The following is a 22,055-nucleotide window of genomic DNA, read 5'->3' on the forward strand; positions in this document are numbered from 1 at the left end:
GGCCTATGCTGCAGGGGGGCACCGACATGATCCACTGGGCGGTGCCTCTCACCCTTCTTCTCCTCTCCTTTTCCCTTCCTCTCTTCTCCATTTCCATTTTTATTTATTATAAGTATCTAATAGCTGTCGTTTTTGTCCATCGTTCCTGTAGTTTCTTGTGCTGGCCCCCCTTTTTTCTCTTTTGTGCATGTTTCCAGGCCGGAGCTTCGGGAGCTGCGTTCTGGCCTGCGGTCCCCCCCATCCCCGGTCATCCCGCTGCTGCTTCAACCTGCCTGCGCCCCGGCCCCACCCCACCCCCCACCCCCGGTCATCCCGCTGCGGCTTCCACCTGCCTGCGGCCCCCACCCCCCTCTGGTCATCCCGCTGCTGCTTCCACCCCCCCCCCCCCTCTGGTCGTCCCGCTGCTGCTTCCACCTGCCTGCTGTGTGCTGCTGACGTACCCGACCCTCCAGTCTGGCCTTCAGCTGGAGGGCCAGGTCCTATGATCCAGGTCCTGGTCCAGGTTTCTTCCCTCCTAAAGGGGAGTTTTTCTTGCCACTGTTTGGCTTAATGTTTTTCTCCCACTATGGGAGTTTTTACCTATAAGTAATAATTGCTCGGGGGTTTATGTTCATGTTTATGTTCATGTTCTGGGTCTCTGGAAAGCGTCTAGAGATTTTTGTTGTATTAGACGCTATATAAATAAAACTGAATTGAATTGAATAATGATGATGTTGATGATGATGATGATGATGATGCTGATGATGATACTAATGATGCTGATGATGCTGATGATGATGATGATGATACTGATGGTACTGATGATGATGATGATGATGATACTGATGCTGATGATGCTGATGTTGATGATGGTGATGATGATGATGATGATACTGATGCTGATGATGCTGATGTTGATGATGATGCTGATGATGATGCTGATGATGCTGATGATGATGCTGATGATGATGCTGATGATGCTGATGTTGATGATGGTGATGATGATACTGATGATGATGATGCTGATGATGATACTAATGATGCTGATGATGATGCTGATGATGCTGCTGAAGATGATGATGATGGTGATGATGATGATGATGATGATGATGTTGATGATGATGGTGGTGATGATGATGCTGATGATGCTGCTGAAGATGATGATGATGGTGATGATGATGATGATGATGATGATGTTGATGATGATGGTGGTGATGATGATGATGATGATGATGGTGATACTAATGATGCTGATGTTGATGCTGATGTTGCTGATGATGGTGATGATGATGATACTAATGATGCTGATGATGCTGATGTTGATGTTGATGATGATGATGATGATGATGATGCTGATGATGATGATGGTGATGCTGATGTTGATGATGCTGCTGCTGCTGCTGCTGATGATATACTGATGGTACTGATGATGATGATTATGATACTGATGCTGATGATGATGGTGATGATGGTGATGATGGTGATGATGATGATGATACTGATGCTGATGATGATGGTGATGATGGTGATGATGGTGATGATGCTGATGATGATGATGATGATGGTGATGATGATGATGATGATGATGGTGATGATGATGATGATGATGATGATGATGATGATGATGGTGATGATGATGATGATGATGGTGATGATGATGATGATGATGGTGATGATGATGATGATGATGGTGATGATGATGATGATGATGATGATGATGCTGATGATGATGATGATGATGATGATGGTGATGATGATGATGATGCTGATGATGATGATGATGATGATGATGATGATGATGATGGTGATGATGATGATGATGATGATGATGATGCTGATGATGATGGTGATGATGATGATGGTGATGATGATGATGATGATGATGATGATGATGATGATGGTGATGATGATGATGATGATGATGATGATGATGATGATGATGATGATGATGATGATGGTGGTCGCGCTGACAGCTCATGTGTGCAGCTGATCTTTGCGGGGCGCCGCTGGAACACACTGGAACCCGCACACACGCGCCTGGCAGCCGGCTGATCCCGGCTCGGTGCAGCGGCGGGGGGTGGGGGGGTGTGAACCTGCACACTCCCGGATCTGAGCTCCCGGATCTGAGCTCCCGGATCTGAGCTCCCGGATCTGAGCTCCCGGATCTGAGCTGTGAGCTCCGGACCGCGGCGCAGCGCGGTGCGCACCGACCCACCGAGCCTCCGCGGCTCCGTCTGTCTGCGCGCATTCACCGCTGCATCCTGTGTGTGTGTGTGTGTGTGTCTGTCTGTGTGTGTGTGTGTGCGTGCCCGTGCAGCTCCTCTCTGCTGGGATCCTGGTCGTCCCGCGGCTGCAGAGCCGTGCTCGTCGACTCCTCCAGGACCCGGTGCGTGTGCGAGCGTCTGTCCAGCTTCGCCATCTTAGCGCGGCTCAGCCCGGACTCGGTAAGTCTGCAGCGCTGCGCCCTGCATGCGCGCCCCCGGCGCTCATGCACGGGCTTTTACGCCTTTTATATATCTGTGCATCAGTGTGCATGTGGTCTTTTTGTGTGAAGGGCGTCAGTGTCCTTATATATCCACAGATCCTCCCTCCTTCGCTCCTTCCCTCCTTCCCTCCCTGCTCCTTCCATGACAGTCGTGCAGCTGAAGGTTATTGCAGACAATGGACATATTTACATCTTTATTCTTGCGGCTGTTTCTGTGTTTTCTTTACCACGAGCAGATGCAGGTTCAGGGATCTTCCCACATGACAGTGATGCAGCTAATGGCCATTCCCCCACCCCCCCTCACCTCCTCCAGTTCTCTGATTTCATGTTCCACCAACAACTGATGTTGCTGTAGCTTTCTGTAGTGATATCTCCATGGTTACCAGGCCCAAGGATGAGAACAAAACATCCGGGTCCTCTGCCCCTTTGCACATGCTCCATCTCCCCTTCCACGTAAAACCACGTCATATTGTTTGCCAGCAGTCATTTACTTTTATTTTTTATTTTTTTATGGAGATATATTATAAAAAAAATTTCAAAAGCTGATACACTTTCCGATGTTCTGGTTAAAAAGAAAAAAAAAAACAAGGCTACTCTTCAACACAGGGCCGGACCAAGCCTCCATGGGGCCCTAAGCAAAATGTGATTTTGGGGCCCTTTATTACTGCCAATAATACTGATTATTGATCCTTCACACACCCACTATAAACCTATTTCATGTTCTTCCCTGTCATTACAAATACACTTGTAAAACTAGATGTGAGAACTTTTTGTTGTTGTTAGATTGTAATCCACAGTGATTACAGTTTTTCACAATTGTTTAAACACATTTTCTGATAGACTACCTCACTTTCTCAAAACTCTAAACACAAATTACAAAACTTACACACAAAATGCAAAATCCTACACTTCTCTTGCAAAAGCACACTCTACCCTCAAAACAGTGTTAACTCTTCACTAAATGGTATTTCCTTCTCAAATGCCAAACACATACATTATTTGAGTAGACATTTCTAAGCACCCACTGAACACTGATGTGCAGAATGGAAGACACTATAGTATGAATGGAAAACACTAGATGAATGAATGAATGAATGCCTCAGTAGAATCATGCATTTGTATGTTCAGTGTTACACCTTCAGCTGTTGGATGGAATATATCACCATATAGTAATCATATGTATAGGCTACTCAAATAGAAAACAACACACAATTCTTTACTGTAACAACAAATACAGTAATGTTTTACAGTATGAGTAGGAAAGACAAATTTCAAGACAAATTTCTCCTAAGGGAGACAATAAAGATTCATCTTATCTTATCTTAAAGCTAGAAGAAGTGCAGTGTTGTAGGGGCCAAGGGTGGCATGGTGATGGAGGACGCCGTGGTGATTGAGTCCAGTCTGCCAGTTTGAGCAACATTTATTTATTTTTCTTATTTATTTACTTTGTTTCTTTCTTTCTCACGTTTCTATATATATATATATATATATATATATATATATATATATATATATATATATATATATATATGTATGTATGTATGTATGTATGTATGTATGTATGTATGTATGTATGTATGTATGTATGTATGTATGTATGTATGTATGTATGTATGTATATATATATATATAGAAACGTGTATTTTTTATTTCTGCAGTTTTCATTATGGACCAATCTGTGTGCTGAAATATGGAGGACACTGGAAACAGCTCCGCTCACTTACTCAGACAAGGGCAAATTGCACTCAGCCGCAAAACTTTATGGGCGTGTTTGCGCCGGTATATCATTAGAGCAAAATCTTTTGTGAATAGGACCTTAAGGCGGGGCAAATTGCGGGCGCAAATGCAGCGCAATTCACAGCGCTATTTGCGGGCGCAATCTGTTCTTTGTGGATTTACCCCTTAATATTTAAAGTGATATAGTACTAAGTGTGATACTGAGCGTCATCTACAGTGTAGGCTTACTAAAAGAAACAAAGTAATCAAATAGATAATTTTAAAACCATTTACTAAACACGTTATCTACTTTATTTTTGGTTTTAAATAAACCGCAACAGAAATGTGAAACAACAATTTGAAGTGGAACAACAAGAATTGAGTGCAACAACAAAGTACTACGAAAACTAGAAATATAATTAAAATCACTCAACTTAGATAAACAGTACCTCGTCAATATGTTTGCCATATAAGGATAATTCAAATGTAGAAAAACAGACATTATTAAATAGAATAAACAAATAAAATCAAACAAATACTTAAATAATGATGTAAATGAATGAGTTACCAGAAACAAGGTAACGGAAATTGTTTAAAAATCAAATATTAAGTTAAATAATCTCATCTTTCATCCTCTTTCTTTTCTCTGCTCCTGACGGATAAGTCTGTTTTTGCGACATGGTGGGCCTTCAACCTATTCCTCAGATGCGAAGTGTCGTGCGCAACAATGCACGGTTGAATGAACACATGACCAGTGGAACTCTGGAGCCGAGAGTGCTGTGATGGGTTCGCCTGGTAGCAACGCATTTTCAGTTCCAGTTTGTGAAGCAGTAGTGAACTTTCAGCGCTCTTTTCTTCTTGTGTGTGTGATTTTTTTTTTTTTTTGGGGTTGTTTTGCTTTTTTGTACAATAGTTGTCCTTATCTATTTGATTCACTGTGACCAGAAAAAGCTGGAAGCTAAACAAAGTATCAACTAGCGCTCTGGGGGGGGTATTGCACCGTGGAGAAATGGAGTGATGGAGAAGTCCGAAGGGTTCACAACGGCGTCACGGCAACGGCGCAGGCTCTGCGTTGGTTTAACGCAGAACCTTAAATCAGGCTTTATGCCTTGGGCCCGCTCTGCGTCAACAGCTTCCTTTTGAGCCTGTTTAGGGGCGGAGTCCTGCGCTCAGCTCCACCCCCTCTGTGGAGGTGCCTACTCCAAATGGGTCTTGCAGCTTGTTGCAGCAACCTGCAAGCCTGAACGGCCTGCTGGGGCTCAGATGTTCAGAGCAGAGTGTGATGTTAGCTTACGTGTGGGTAGGAGCCATGAGCCTCTGCTGGTGGCGAAGAGCATCTCTGAATGCACAACACCGGAACCTGCAGCGTGGGAGTGAGAGGGGCAGGGTAACGGCCCGGTCAGGCGGGGTAGAGATTTGTCCATCAAGACTCCTCTCCCTGGCCCTGCCCCTTCTCAACCTTTCCCCGACCCTGCACCCCAACCTGGGGCTTGCTGATTGGGCCGGAGCTTCGGGAGCTGCATGTTGGCCTGCGGTCCCCACCCCCGGTCATCCCGCTACTGCTTCCACCTGCCTGCGGTCCCCACCCCCGGTCATCCCATTGCTGCTACCACCTGCCTGCGGTCCCCACCCCCGGTCCTCCCATTGCTGCTTCCACCTGCCTGCGGTCCCCACCCCCGGTAATCCCGCTGCTGCTTCCACCTGCCTGCGGTCCCCACCCCCAGTCATCCCGTTGCTGCTTCCACCTGCCTGCGGTCCCCACCCCCGGTAATCCCGCTGCTGCTTCCACCTGCCTGCGGTCCCCACCCCCGGTCATCCCGTTGCTGCTTCCACCTGCCTGCTGTGTGCTGCTGACGTCCCCGACCCCCCAGTCTGGCCCTCGGCAGGAGGGTCCCCCCTTATGATCCTGGTCCTGCTCAAGGTTTCTTCCCTCCTAAAGGGGAGTTTTTCTTGCCACTGTTTGGCTTAAGGTTTTTCTCCCAATATGGGAGTTTTTACCTGCCATTGTTTATGTAATAATTGCTCGGGGGTTTATGTTCTGGGTCTCTGGAAAGCGTCTGGAGACAAATTTTGTTGTATTAGACGCTATATAAATAAAATTGAATTGAATTGAATGTAGGCTGCATGTAGGAGCCGCGTCGTTGTTATTTCGCAATGATACCAAACAGTTTAATGTTGCTCAGATATTCCAACAGAGAAAGTGAGACAGATCTTATGTGAATTGAAACTCATAAATGTTGATCGACAATAACTTTAAAAAGGCTTTACAGCAATCAATGTATTGATCCGTGCAGTTTGATATATGTCAGGCCACGATGGGGTTGTGGCTCAGGGTCCCCCGCTGCAGCATTGGTTTTATGTGGAAGTAGAAATCGGTCATTATGCTGATCTTCCACTTGATCTTCCACTTAAACTTCATTTTACGAGCGCTGTCATGTTTGTAGGCAGTTTGTACGGGTGTAAGGACATCATGGGGATTCTTGATTTATCAGACTAAGCTTTGGTGCTGAAATTAAATATGTTTGATATTGCTGCAAAGTTGCTGTCTTGTCTCATGAAGATTTATCTTCTCATTACAAGCAAAAAAATCTTGTTCCACTGGCAGATTTTTCTACTTATTTTAAGTGAAAATGTACTTGAAACAGGTGAAAATGGTCAAATAAGTTATTTTTTTAGTAATGACTCTTGTTTTAAATGTAATGAGGTTTCTTGACTAAAAATTTGACATTTTAACTAGAAATAAGACAAATATTCTCGTTAAGATTTTGAGTTTTTGCAGTGCGCAGCTGGATGCAGCGAGCCGGCCAGTTGCCACAGCAGAAGCCCTGTGTGACTCAGAGGTGGCCCAGTTTCTTCAGGGACAGCCCAGTATCTTTGGGAGGATTTTTCATTCTGTGTGATTAGTTATTATTAGACTGGAAATTGCCTCAGAAGCAGTTTGTGCACCCGTTGCCCTGGAAACAGCCATGGCACTACAGCTTTCTTAAAGCCGTAGGAGCTGGCGTGCTGCTGTTGGTCCTGCCTGGCCGACGTTTGAGCGAGGAGCCCATAGACATATATACGTAGACGCCTCATGACATGCTGGAACGTAATCCAGCATCACCGCCATATTGGATGGGTCTCCTCCCTCCAGGCTAAATTAACTACACTGGAGTTACAGAGTTACAGTTACAGAGTTACAGTTACAGTTACAGAGTTACAGTTACAGCCAGCACATGCAAGAAGCTGAAAAACAGTTATTTTTCAAGGGTTTTATCTCCCCAGCCCCAGTTCAAGCCTAACAGGGTAGTATAAGACCCTGGAATAACCTGAGTTTATTTTTATAGATATATTTATTGAGGGCAATAAATATATCAGTTTTTCAATAAGAATAGAAATATCAATGCCCTTTTTTTTTACTTTTCAAAACAATAATTAAATAAAAATAAATAAATAATATTAATAAGAAAGAAAGAAAAAATAAATACATATAAATAAATAAATAAATACAACAGCACACCCCTCTCCCCTTCAAATAAATTCAAATGAACAATCAAACTTGTTTCTTTATTAAAATATAAAATTAATTAATTTATACATTTATCAATATGCCATACCATATGTCTTTGTTAAAGAGCATAATACAAAGTCTTTCAGCTTGAAAGTACATATTTTTAATGTGTGACAGCGTCCTGTATCATAACTAAATCTCTGCCGTTTGCAACAAACCAAACCGTGTGAAAATCAGGTAAAGATTCAGGGAGTTATGGATGATTGTAGTCGGGGATAAAACCTTCCTCAGTAGAAATAAATGCACTGGGGGCGCAATGGAGACCCATTCAAGATGGCGGCCGCGCTGAACGTCATCTCCAATAGGCAGCGTCAGTCTGTGAGGCGTCTACGTATATATGTCTATGGAGGAGCCGGGGCATTGCCGGGGCGTCGCCGGGGCGTCGCCGGGGCGTCGCCGGGGCGTCGCCGGGGGAAGGGGCTCACGCCAGCTCGGCTCGGGGATGGATGACTCCAGACCATGGATGTATTATAAAACTGGATGGGGCGTCAAAAATGGCCGCCCATTCATTTCAATGCATTCTGCTCAGCCAGCGCATAAACCGAAAAAATCTCTGACTTCCGGGTTTACTTCCGCATACAGCGGCCCATAGAGCATGCGCAGTTGAGTCACCTCCCATGATGCTCTGGGGCCTCCCATCATGCCCCGGGGCAATGACGCGAGTATTAATATAATATGTATTAATATAATATATTAATGAATGTATATTATTACATGTATAGCATTACATATATTATTAATGTATTAATATAATATAATTATATAATATATATTAATATAATACATCCGTGGAATGCACGGACACGGCTGTGACGTCAGCCGTGACGTCACGCCCAGAAAGAGACTTTTCTTTGACTTTTCTGGCCGTTATAAAACATTTTTGACGGATATAAAGTCCATGACTTAAAAATATAGAATACAAAGATTAGTAATAGCCGGTGATTACAGCTGGAGGTTCCTGTGAACAGTTTTAGAGGCTTCTCTTTTACTATTGCGGTCTATGGGAAAAAAGCTTTCTGGGCCCCATGGGATTTTTTGTTGCAGTACCGCGGCTGGAACTGGGAAAAATCGGCGCGCATTCTGAGTGGGAGACCCGGGGGCTGCTCCAGACACTAAAATAGTTTGTGGTTTCTGGTGGGCTGGATATTGATTCAAATGTTAAGAATCGATTCGATTCTGATTCTTAAGATTCAGAATCGATTTTCAAGATTTGATTCGATCCAATTCAATTCGATTCCGATATTGATTTGGGTTAGTGTTAATACAAAACGAAACATTTGATCAAAAGGGATTTAAAATATAGCAAATTTATGACCGTGCCGAGATTTGAGAGTTTCAGTCAACCCTAGACAAATAAGAATTGTTGTGGGTCATATTACGCTGCCCCGTGTAGTAACTTCTTTAGTAGATTATGCAGAAATCAAAAAGTTCCTGTTTTCAGGCCTTGTTCCCTGGTCACATGTTGAGTTATTTAGGCAGGGTCTTCTCTGATGGCCAGCAGAGGCAGGAGGTCACACCGTAACAATCTCCAAGCTGACACAGCCTGCAGATTCCCCCGCATCACTGACAGCAGCAGCATCCAGCTGGGTTTCTGTCCAGTTCCTCAGCGCTTGTGGAGTCAATGTTGGAAACCTCTGAGAAAAACATGCCCTCCAGGCGTGCTGGGGGGCTCTAACTCCAACTGCTTTACAGTGAATAAACACGATTACTTGAGACGATTGCTTATGACTGCAGGAAACATTACTGCTGGCAGCTGAAAGTCAAACTTTCTGAGAGACCATAAGGGAGAAAACAGCAGCAGCTCGAGTCTCGCTGGTCATTTAGGCGAGAAAGATCGCTTGGAAATCTTTGTGGCTACCTTGAAGATGGTCTGTCAGTACTGGCCCTGGTTTCTTGAAAAAGGAAAGAAAAAAAACTGCGTGGAGGAGGACCTTTTTTTCAATGTTGAGGATGCTTATTTAAATGTAGCAGTTTCTATCAAGCTTTTCTAATGTGCAACTTCAAAACACGCTGATAAGATCCTGCTGGCTCTCAGTGAGGTGGAAACGGTGCTGCCTGCAGCAGGGACAATGGGGCTGATTAGTCACTGAATATACTTCACTCATCCGTCCATGTTCATTTGCTCTGAAGCAGTATAGCTCCCATTTTTGGGATCAGGGACGTGCGGTCAGGGGTCATCATGACAAGTAAAAAAATAAATAATTATAACATCAAATTTATATTCATATTTATCCACTGATCTTTATGCATGTAATTTCGAACATTTTTTATAGTCAAAATTGCTGAATTTGCCTATTTCCTGTTCAAATACGGGGCTGAAACGTGAGGTGCGGCAGCAACGAGCCGAACCTCTGATTGACAATCCATCACAAACTGGTTGATACGTGTGATTGGCGCGTGCTGGTTGCCGTATCTCTGCATGTCCCAATATAATGTTTGCAGACACGTTTATTTGACCTGATTTTACACAGTCTGGCTAATGTCTTTAACCATTAAAGTGTAATGTTTGTTAGTGAGATATTTAGTTTCGCTGATGGGAAATAAAACGGCAGTGAAAAAGGCCCAGGGTGAGGCAGACAATACTCTGCCTCACCTGAAGGGGGCGTACGTGAGTCACCGGGTACAAACACTTTTAATTTCAATCTTATAAAAAAGAGATTTTTTTTCTTGACTAAGAAAAATACCATAGAATATTTATAAACTAAATTTTGGCCTCAAATAAAATATTCTTTGTTTTTCTTTTCATGCTTTTTGTTGAGCAATCTGTATTAAATGGATTAAAGTATCAGAATTAAACGTTTTAAAAACAACTGAATATTTCACTAAAGGTCAAAATTTAAATCTGTGGTTTTGTACACCAGTCTATACTCTCATTTATGTTGTATAAATTATAGAATTGCGACGGCCTATACATGGAGGTTGTAGAGCAAATGCACGTTTTTTCTTACCTTTACGTATCTGTAATATGTACCGTGTGTGCGCCCGTGTGTTTTTTTTGTGAAGAATGTTGATGAGATATGAAATAACCAGTAGCCAATTGAATAAGCTACCCTTTTTGGTTTATATATTTGTAAATCTGACACTAAAGGAGTCAGTGCCTCACCAACCATGAACCTCACCGCACGTCACTGTTTGGGATTTACTTTTTTGCAAATGAAGAAGTAACTGTGGAAGGGTTGAAATGGCCCCGTGTTGGGCTGGTGTCATGTCCAGGTTTAATCTGCCCCCCACCTGATGACAGCTGGAAACAGACTCCACCTCCTGTGACCCTGAACAGGATGATGGAGGGACAGAAAATAAGTGAATAGTTTTGTCATCTGAGCCTTCGATTATAAAGTCCTTACTTTTTTTGTAACGACAAAATCAAAGTCACCTGATTGTTGGGCGTCTTTGTATTAGCCAAAGACAACATCAGCAAAAAAGACTTTTGTTCAATAAAAAAAAAAAAGCAAGTTGAAAAAAGTGATGTTTTTCTCTGTCTGAGGTTGAGTTTGCAGAGGACTGGCTACGGTCAGGTCATGTTTGTCATTAACCAGGAAAAGGGACTGATTCAGCACGTTAACACAGCGTATGTCGTGAGATGGTTGGAAATGGATGGGATCATTGGGAATGGTTGGGAATAGATGAGATGGTTGGGAATGGATGAGATGGTTGGGAATGGATGGGATGATTGAGAATAGATCAGATGGTTGGGAATGGATGAGATGATTGGGAATAGACGGGATTGTTGGGAATGGATTGGGAATAGACGGGATGGTTGGGAATGGATGGATCATTGGGAATGGTTGGGAATGGATGGGCTCATTGGGAATGGATGACATGGTTGGGAATAGATGAGATGGTTGGGAATGGATGAAAATGTTGGGAATAGATGGGATGGTTGGGAATGGATGGATCATTGGGAATGGTTGGGAATGGATGGATCATTGGGAATGGTTGGGAATGGATGGGATCATTGGGGATGGATGAGATGGTTGGGAATAGATGAGAATGTTGGGAATGAATGAGATGGTTAGGAATAGACTGGATGATTGGGAATGGATGAGATGGTTGGGAATAGATGAGATGGTTGGGAATAGATGGGGTGGTTGGGAATGGTTGAGATGGTTGGGAATGGTTGAGATGGTTGGGAATGGTTGAGATGGTTGGGAATGGAGCTTTTCTCCCTTCCATTGCACTTATCCATGCTGTAGCTATGTGATTTCTTTCCTGTGTTGTTCTCTAAGATGTAGAGTCGCTTTGGATAAAAGTGTCTGCTAAATGACAGTTGTAGTAGTAGTAGTAGTAGTAGTAGTAATAGTAGTAGTAATAGTAGTAGTAATAGTAGTAGTAGTAGTAGTAGTAGTAGTAATAGCATGGCCTTTGTCTTGGTTAGCCAGATAAACTGCTGGACTGTAGATTAAAGCTTGTCTTCAGTAAAGTCTTTGCGTCCTCGGTAAAACAGGGCTCCCTCTGTCAAAAGTGCAACATGACGCAGCCTCACCTTTCCGTCTGAATATTGGTTTGACAACAACTGAGACATTGTGGTGCTTGTTCTGTAATTAAATGCACAAATTCAGATACTCCAGGGAACTGAAGCCCTACGGAGACCAACCTCTCTGATACTCTGACATCGTGAGCTAATTGGTCAAAGAGGCTTGTCACTGCATCTGCAGGCTCCCATTTAAAGCACATTAAAGGCTTATGGAAGCTCACAGCATCAAAATGATACGAGCACGAGCTCATTCATTCATCCTCGTCGTCCCCCTGACCACAGACAGGTCCAGTCGTGGGAGTGAATCGGGATCTGGCGGCTTTTGCCTTTAACCGCAATGCATTTTTCTCTGTTTTTCCCTCTAATGTCTGCAGCGGGCTTAATTGAGTAAAACGTAGACAAGAGGTGACAGCACGAGAGTAAATGATGTACGAGGCAGACGGAGAGAGGGCGAGCTAAAATATAATACCGCATCAGAGTCTGCAAAAAGGTGCGGGGAAATGAAAGGGGTTAAGCAGAGAGGGCTGGGAAAACAAGAGGAGGGAAATAAAGGCAGGGGTGTTTGTAATGCTGGAGATGTAGGAGTCTGGCTGCAGAAAGGGTGGCTGGGCCGTCTCCAGGCTACTATGTGTTGCAGTGCCGATAATTAGCATGGTTGCTGTGACCGTCTCACAGCCTAACAGAATGTGGGGGAAGGGTGAGCGGAATGAGGAGGGACACCGGCTGCCTTTCCCTTCTTTTCTGGCAAAAACCAGCAACCCCAGTTTGACTTCCCACAGCGAGCACGACGGCTACGATGGCTGCCAGACCTGTGACATGTGCACAGGTACAGACGGCATATGCCTTGGACATCCCAGTACACTCTCTCTGCCGGCCCAAAATGCAGCAGTCAGAGATGTGACTGCATCAGACGTGGCAGCAGCTTGTTTAATGACGGTCATGCTGCACACGCCCACACTGAGATGCTGAGTAGCAGTTGGACATCTCACCGTGCTTACATCCTCTGGTGTCATTTTTGACCATGAAGAGTATCAAAAAGCTGCAACAAGTTTGTGTGTGTGCGTGCATGCGTGCGTGCGTGCGTGTGAATGTGTGTGTATACATGCTTGTGTATGTACATGTCTGGGTTGTGTGGCTATGTGTGTTTGTGTGTGTATGTGTGTGTATGTGTGTGTGTATATGTATATGTCTGAGTGGCTGTATGTGTGTGTGTGTGTGTGTGTGTGTGTGTGTGTGTGTGTGTGTGTGTGTGTGTGTGTGTGTATATGTATATGTCTGAGTGGCTGTATGTGTGTGAGCGTGTATATGTATGTGTGGTAAGTGTGTGTGTTCGTGCATGTATGATATGTATATGTGTATGTTAAAGAAAGAAAAAACGTGTTTTTCATAATAGGTCCCCTTTAAGGGATGTTAGAACCTATTTTGAATTAAGTATAGCACTAAATAAAAAAAATGTAATTATACAGTATATTTGCCTTGAGTTCACAAGAAAATCCTTCGCTGTTTCACCTACACTTCAAGAATCGGACAGCCCTAGTTACGACTGCATTTTCAGAATAAGAACTTTATCCATGGTGGCATGTTGCTTGGCGATGTTGCTTCACAACTGAGGAGTTCCGGGTTCAAATCCCAGCTAGGTTTGGTCCGTGTGGCGTTTGCTCGGTGTTCTCTGAGTGTTCATTTCCTCTAACGCGAGGAATTAAAAGTTCTATTTTAAGGTGAAACCCTTCCTCATCTTCATTTAAAACAGTCGTAATGCTTTGCTGACCTCCAAGAAAGTCCTTGGGGAAGCAGTGGCCTGGACCATATCTTTCTGTTTGACCTGCGTTAACCTTGTTAACCCTAACCCAACCAGAGACCACCCATCTTTTATGGATTTATTTATTCTTCAGATGTTATGGTTTTCCCAGGCGTCAAGTGTAGATGTAGCACTTTTGACCTCCTCTAGGCTAGGGAACCAACATTCCTGTAGGCTCGGAAAAAGCTGGACTCCGACGAATTGGTAAAAGTGGGCAATTTATTATACAGCACAATGTTAAAGCATTTCAACATCAGATAAGAAAATAAAATAAAAAAAAAATAAAAAGAAATAGTCCCTTTTTTCCTCCCTTTAGAAGGAATTGTGTGTGTGTGTGTGTGTGTGTGTGTGTGTGTGTGTGTGTGTGTGTGTGTGTGTGTGTGTGTGTGTGTGTGTGTGTATTCAATCACCTCAATGAAATAAACAAGTGTTTACTCAGGACAGTAAATTGAAATCTTGTTATCACAAGTGAACATCACGTTTCACTTCTGCCTCCCTCATTTGACCGTAGCTTAGCCTGCTAATCATTTATACCCTGCTAATGTTCTAATTAGCGATGTCGGCCGTGCTTGATCCGCGGACCGACCATCAAACTCACTCTTATATATGCAGAAATAACTAAAATATAAAGAATTCTTCCCAAAGTGTGATCCATGGTGAAATAGGAAACTGAAGATGTGCAGTTATATATAGATATATGTAGACTACTGTATATGCACTTTGTTCACTCCAGTTCTGCAGTTTGAAAGCCCCGCACACTGCAGGCCCCGCCCACTACATGCCCCGCCCACTGCAGGCCCCGCCCACTACAGACCCCGCCCACTACAGGCCCCGCCCACTGCAGACGTCGACAGGCTTTGGCCAGCAGCGCCATGCAGGCGTCCTGAGCCACCGCAGGAGATTTTTGACACTTTCAGTGTGAATCCAGCATAAGTCACGTTCACATACTGTCACGTTTGGATCACATTCAGTATGAGCAACACATCCTCAGGCTAGTGCACCACCAAGTAAGTGGTGAGCACGGTTACTGCAATTAAAAAACTCAAACTACATAAATGGGCTTAGTAACCATGGGGGTTACATAGGGCCAGTCCCAATCCCCCCCCTACTCCTACTTTTCAGCCCTACCCCTACATTTTGCGCGTTCCCGTGAGGGTAGTGGTGTCCCAATTCCTCTTTGCATCTAGGGCGAGTGGGGGAAACGAGGATAGTGGCTATGAATCTGGCCCTATGGATCCAGGGATTTCAGATACTGACTAGCTGACCTAGGGCCAGAAAAATTTCCCAGAATGCTTTTTGTCGTCATTTGCGGACTGAATAAAAAAAAAACATGGTGGACATTTCTCATTTTTTAGTGAATAAAATCAATATTTTGAGTTAGTTTCTGCATAGAAATGAGTTTTGATTCCATTTTTAGCGAGAAATATATTATAATGTATATAATGAAATATATACATTTTACTTTCATAATATTCACTCATTGAATGTACATAATCACTCATTTGCCCGTTGTTGCGAAGTTGTTTCAGATCTCGCCAGAATAAAGGCTGATTTATGGTCCGCATTACACCAACGCAGAGCCTACGGCGTAGGTTACGCGGCGACGCGCGCCGTACGCTGTACCCTACGCCATCGGCTCTGCATCGGTTTAACGCAGAACCATAAATCAGCTCCCGAACCGGCAGGCAGCTTTGATTCCGAAATTTTCGGAGCAAATTTCTTAACAGGCTTTGCTACAACTGTTTAATTTATTAAACCAACATTTATTTTCCTAAATGATTTATTTCAGCCAGCAGTAATTCTCCACAGAGCTGCAGGTTTCTCCCCCGGGACGACGGTGCAGGTTGACCCGGCCGTGAGCTGCTGCTGTTACCATGGTAACAGCTGCTGCTGCTGCTCCGGGCCGGCGGCTCTTCTCCCAAAACATCGGATCAAATTTCTTACCAGGCGTTATTTGGATAAACTGAGCCCAGGTTGGGGATCTTAATGGTTACTTTTACGCCTGAAAAAATATTAAAACTTAATAAAGTGGCATATTAACAGCGCTACAGCTGAAATTAAAACAGCTTTTAGTTCTGGGCTTCCTGATATGGTGTGACGTATGTGCAAACGTAACTACGCAGTCGCTTACGTACCCGAACATAAACCACGCACGTGACGTAGCAAGCAAAATTGAGGGGTGGTGCTGAAAAGTAGGAGTAGTGGGAGTATTGGGACAGGGCCCTGGGAAGATTACAAGTGCCCTAAAATCTGTGGCTTCTTTTTTAGGGGTAGTGGTAGTGAGGGAGGGCTAGTGGTAGAAAGTAGGGGGTGTATTGGGATTGGTCCATAGACAACTGATAAAATATATCGGCAAGAAATCAGAATTGGCCATTAGGCCCTTGAGTAAGGATGTAGGCTCGGAGTTGGTGGGTGACCGGTTACTGGCCCACGTTACCTGGTCGGTCACGCAACTCCGACACTCCCACGTACCAGACAGCAAGTGTGGTAGTCTGAGCAGCACTGCAGTCTGCCCACGCTTACGGTCTCATAGTCTGACGGTGGGTGGAGGAAGTAGGTCTTTGTCTCAGCAGACGCCTTTCCATTCTGCTGCACTCGTAATCATCTCTCTCCCCACTTTCACTCTTCGAGAAGCAACTCTCTGCAGTGCAGATTAATCAGAGGGATTTAATTAACTTAGCCGCCGCACACACATCAAACTGTGATACAATACAGGCTATAAACCCAGCCAATTATCTCCTGCTGGGGGGGGTGGGAGGAGTTTGGGGGCTGAAGACTCCCTTGTGACCTGGGGCCTCATGTACAAGGAGTGTGGCACATGAAAAACGTCCATTGGCGACACTCACTGGCAATGCAGTAAAGTCTAAAATAGGTGGAAACGTGACATCACCAATAAGTTCCCGACCACACGTGAAGGACACGACAGTCCCCACATCACCAGATAAGTTACTGATGAGGCATTGTGACACCGTGGCTGACGTGAAACTCCAGCTTCCCACCCCCTGCAGGGCCGACACCTTGGAACTCGCTTCAACACAGACTTGAACCACAGGAATTAGGCCTGTGTTGAAAAAATCGATTTCCCATTCTAAATCGATTCTCATATTAATTCCTAAAAATCGATTCTTATGTCTAAAGATCGATTTTTCTTTCTTTTTTTTTTTCATCATTTTTGCCAGATGAACTTTAATCCCAGTAGTCGGACACACAGTTTGTCATGGCACTTCTGAAAAATGCCAGGTGCTTCATGGCATTATGTGTGCGTGGTGACAGAATAAATTAGATAAGCTTAAATGATTTGTTTACTTCGTGAACTGTTGCAATTTCTTTCTTTTTTGCACTTTAAATATTGAAAGGCCTGTTTTAGTTATTTATTTCTTAGTTATTTCACAATAATTATTGTGAAATTATTATTTCACTAGTTGTTTTACAATCATATAATTCAGGCAACAGCTCAAAAAACATTTTAAATAACACTAAGCCAAATCAATATTGAATCGGATCGAATCAAATCATGATAATCGATTCTGAATATTAAGAATCGGAATCGAATCGATTCTTGACATTTGAATCGATACCCAGCCCTAACGGGAATGCCATATGATGAAGTTCCTGACTGACTGATATGTTAATACCAACTCATTTGGCCACAGACTTGAATCACGAGAACACCCTATGGGGTAATTTACAACTTAGTGACAGTCATTCCAAATGCCCGATAACAGCATTTGGCCACAGATCACATCTGACTGTAAATTGCTTTTTGTCTCTCACTTGGCTCGTTTATTCTTGCCTTTTATGCTTTGAACTTACTGTATAAAAAGTCTGGATTCCAACCACTCTGGGTCAGCACACCGACCCAGACACGCTCTGCGTAGGTCTGCTCACCGCCGGCTACTGAATAAAACTCACTACACCACAGCGGACTTCTGAACTGGATTTTATATTATTCTTCGACATTACACCCGAGAGGAACTGCAACAATTTCACAGTTAACCACATACAACTAAAAGTTGTTTCTGAAAGCAGTTCTATCAGCATTCTGGGAGCTGATTGGTCCTTACAGCATCATTAGCTGCAATACTTGCTGTTGAATCTCAATACTATTCCTAGTATTACTATGTTGCAGAACTACACAGTCATATAATTCATGCAACAGCTGAAAAAACTGTTTTAATAACACTAACCCAAATCAATATCATAATCGAATCGAATCAAATCTTGATAATCGATTCTGAATCTTAATAATCGGAATTGAATGGATTCTTGACATTTGAATGGATCCCCAGCCCTAACGACTGAGACGTTCTGCTGCTGTTCTAGCAAGACATTATCAACCTGGGTGATGAACAATTATGGTAGCGTTATGTTTACAACCTAACTAATCTTTACTTAAACCCCTTGATTTAAAATGAATAACTTTCATTTTAAATGACTATGGGACTGCTGCTTCACCCCACTGCCTCCTGAGAGACTTTGTAATGGTGCAGTCTGTAAAGTTAAGCTCAGTGTGACTGTTATCATTCAGCTTTTCCATACGTTTACCTTGACGGCACCCGCGTTATTAACAAACATCAAGCATCATTTTAGATTTAATAGAATCAACTTAAGCGTGCAAACTGATACATAATGACACAAATAGATGTTTTATCACTGCTCTCGGTGAGTCTGTACCCTTTTTGTGTCTTACCAGGACACCATGAATGATGGTTGAATTACTGTAATTGAAATGAAAATACTATTCAAATTAATTTGATTATTTTTTTCAGTACTCCCAATAACACCTACACACTATTGGTTTAACTCTATAGGACTGTCTCAGAAAATTAGAATATTGTGATAAAGTCCTTTATTTTCTGTAATGTAAAAATGTCATACATTCTGGATTCATTACAAATCAACTGAAATATTCCAAGCTTTTTATTATTTTAATATTGCTCATCATGGTTTACAGCTTAAGAAAAGTCAAATATCCTATCTCAAAAAATTGGAATATTCTGGGAATCTTAATCTTAAACTGTAAGCCATAATCAGCAATATTAAAATATAAAAGGCTTGCAATATGTCAGTTGATTTGTAATGAATCCAGAATGTATGACATTTTTGTTTTTTTGATTGCATTACAGAAAATAAAGAACTTTATCACAATATTCTAATTTTCTGTGACAGTCCTGTATAACACGGTCATAACACAATTTATTGGAGAAAAAAAAACAACCTAAAATCTCCTTATAAACTTTACAAAAAGAAAAATCATTGAATGAAATGAATGAATGAAAATATATTTATTTCGGTCAGGTCATTCATAATGTAGTCACCACTGAAAGCCTTAGTTCACATAAAAAAACAAACGAGACCTAACCGAAAAGGAATAGGCTGAAGCTATTGCTTATAAACGCCTACCCTTCTCACATGATCAACTTATTCAGATCAAAACATACAAAACATAATATAAAAAAATAAATCATATTGTTTACACAATCCCAAAACATAATTCCGTAATAGTTTCATCCAGGGGCGCCACTAGGCCCTTTTTGGGGGGGCTTGAGCCCCCCCAAAAGAAGTCTCAGCCCCCCCAAAAAAATAGAGACAATTTTTTTTTTTTTTTTTTTTTTTTTTTTTTTTCCCCTCTGGTGGTCATTACTAGCAGTTTCTGATTCCACTCAATGCGCTGTGTGTGAGTTCCCCCCTCTATGTTCTTAGGGTGTGCTGACAAACATTTAGGGGGGTTCATCCCACCAAGGGGGCCCTGACTCAGCCCACCCGAAAAGTTTCTAGAACCGCTACTGCCAGGCGCTCCCTCCTCCATCTATGTGCCTAATCCCTTCACTTCACACAGGTCACACACACACACACACACAACGAAGTAGCCTTTTACAGTCAACAATCATTCTCCCCAGTCCCCACTCATGATGAGACTGTGAGGTGAGCATTGAGCAGTCAGAGTCGTTAGTTACTCAATTAGCGCATATTGATGTGCAAATTAGCGCATACCGTTGTAGTAGCTAAACAAAATAACTTGTCATGTGCCTGCCAGACAGGTGACGATTGGCAAGGCTACCATGACACACCAAGCCAGCCAGCCATCATGCTAGCTCGCAGTAAAGCGGGTCTAAATGGATGCAATGTCTTTTGAGAAACAATATGGGCATAAGTGAAGAACATATTTTCAAACGGGTCTCTTGTCTTCTGAATGAAATTAAGCCCTTCAGAATCGCAAGTGGCTGCTTTTCAACTAGTTGACTGCAAACTCCTGCTTTAGCTTACAGTATATTATTATCTTGTCGGAATATTATTCCAGCCAATAAGTTAGGAAGTTCCATTTGATTTGATTTAATTTTACTTTTGCCTACAAAGCAAAATATTACTTTACTTGAGTCTCCCCTGAAGTGATTTTGGTATTATTTATGCAAGCAAAATTCTACCATAACCTGTATGCAGAATATATATAGGGAAACAATTATTTTTTCATCGCTGTAAAACCACAGAACAGTAAAGAAGATATTGATGTGTATAGGTCTTCATAGATCTAGTCTCTTCATTTTGACCTCAAAGTGCACCAGATTGATCCATTTTTACTTAAAATCTACAAATTTTTCTTCCGGGGGGGCATGCCCCCGGACCCCCCTAGGGGTTCTGTGGTCCATGAACTTTGGTAGGCTGAGCCCCCCCAAAGCTCTGATGCTAAAATCGCCCCTGGTTTCATCTACTGGATCCCTCATATTTTTCAAACACTTTAAACTTAAACAAACGTTTGAAAGCATAAATCGACTGGCACATCTTCAATTGGTCTAGACACACCCAGCTTTCATCAATATTTCTTAGTAAATCAATTACAATACCTTGTGAAATGGATTCCGAAGGCAAACTGCAACAAGTTGTGGACAGAATTAGAGCAAAACACTTCACTCTCAAACTTACCATTCTTACCTACTTCAGTACCGCAAAGGAATTTCTGTAAAAAAAACATCACAAATTAAAGCTGCAAGCAGCGATGAACGGTCCTCCACCCTTGTGCACGTTCAGGCTGCAGTGGAAGCTTGTATGACTTGATGTAGATTCTTCATACCTGGACATTTAGTGGATGAAATCACCCACGACTCTCTATATCAAACCATTCAAAAGTTATGGCAGAAAATAGGAACTATCAGATATCGACCAATCAGAAGAAGAGTCAGGGCTAATTTTCAGCAATTATGGTCAAGGACTCAATACCGAGTCCGATGACACCACCCACAGCTCTTTATATCAAACCATTCAAAAGTTATGGCAGGAAGTAGGAACTATCAAATATGGACCAATCAGATGAAGGGTTGAAACGCTTTTGACTGAGAAAAGTAATGCGCGTCGTCGCAGGATGGAGACGCACATTTTGATGTATAACACACCTGGGTGCACGTTACGGTTCGGGCCGTATTAACTGCCGAAGGAATGGCATAAATTGCGCCAAAATGACACGATTAATTGAAAATGGCCGACTTCCTGTTCGGTTTCGGCCATGGCGCCAAGAGACTTTTCTTTAAGTTGCGCCGAGATACAGGTGTTGTGCAACTCAGGTAGCTTGGCTGTCCAGTTATCGAAGGGTTATTAATAATTTTATTAATAATTATTAATAATTAATAAATTTGACTATTTATCAAATTGAATGATCAATATGATAATTAAAATCCTCGGGGCACCACTCTGTTCCTTAAGCAGAGAAATGATAACTTTTAACAGCAGAAAATCAGCCTCATATGATTATGGTTTAAGTATAGTAGCCTATAATATCATTGAAGGAGTGAGATCCGAACACTAGGCTCTGTCAAACAAATCAATTGTGACCAAAATCTGCATGAAATAACGACAACCACTCATTATCGATCGAATCTCTGCAGACCCCTCACACCCGGGACACCGCCTGTTCCAACTCCTCCCCTCTGGACGGCGCTACAGAGCACTGTGCGTCAGAACCTCCAGACACAAAAACAGTTTCTTCCCGCAAGCGGTTGCTCTGATGAACTCTCACAAATAATAAGTCTCAGAGTAACCAAACACGTGCAATAAAAATCAT

The 22,055-nt window shown here is 42.7% G+C and overlaps 1 protein-coding gene across 5 annotated transcripts in view; it reads left to right on the forward strand.

The window, feature by feature from the left end:
• adgrb1a (adhesion G protein-coupled receptor B1a) overlaps positions 1-22,055 on the forward strand; it is a 316,728-nt gene that overhangs the window by 213,229 nt on the left and 81,444 nt on the right. For all 5 annotated transcript variants that reach the window (XM_061715322.1, XM_061715330.1, XM_061715326.1 and 2 more), the window contains one exon: positions 2,297-2,423. In XM_061715322.1, coding sequence (XP_061571306.1) covers positions 2,297-2,423 — 127 coding nt within the window. The remainder of the gene's footprint in view (positions 1-2,296; positions 2,424-22,055) is intronic.

Source organism: Cololabis saira, chromosome 3 (assembly GCF_033807715.1).
Source record: "Cololabis saira isolate AMF1-May2022 chromosome 3, fColSai1.1, whole genome shotgun sequence".
In the NCBI taxonomy this organism is placed as follows: Eukaryota; Metazoa; Chordata; class Actinopteri; order Beloniformes; family Belonidae; genus Cololabis; species Cololabis saira.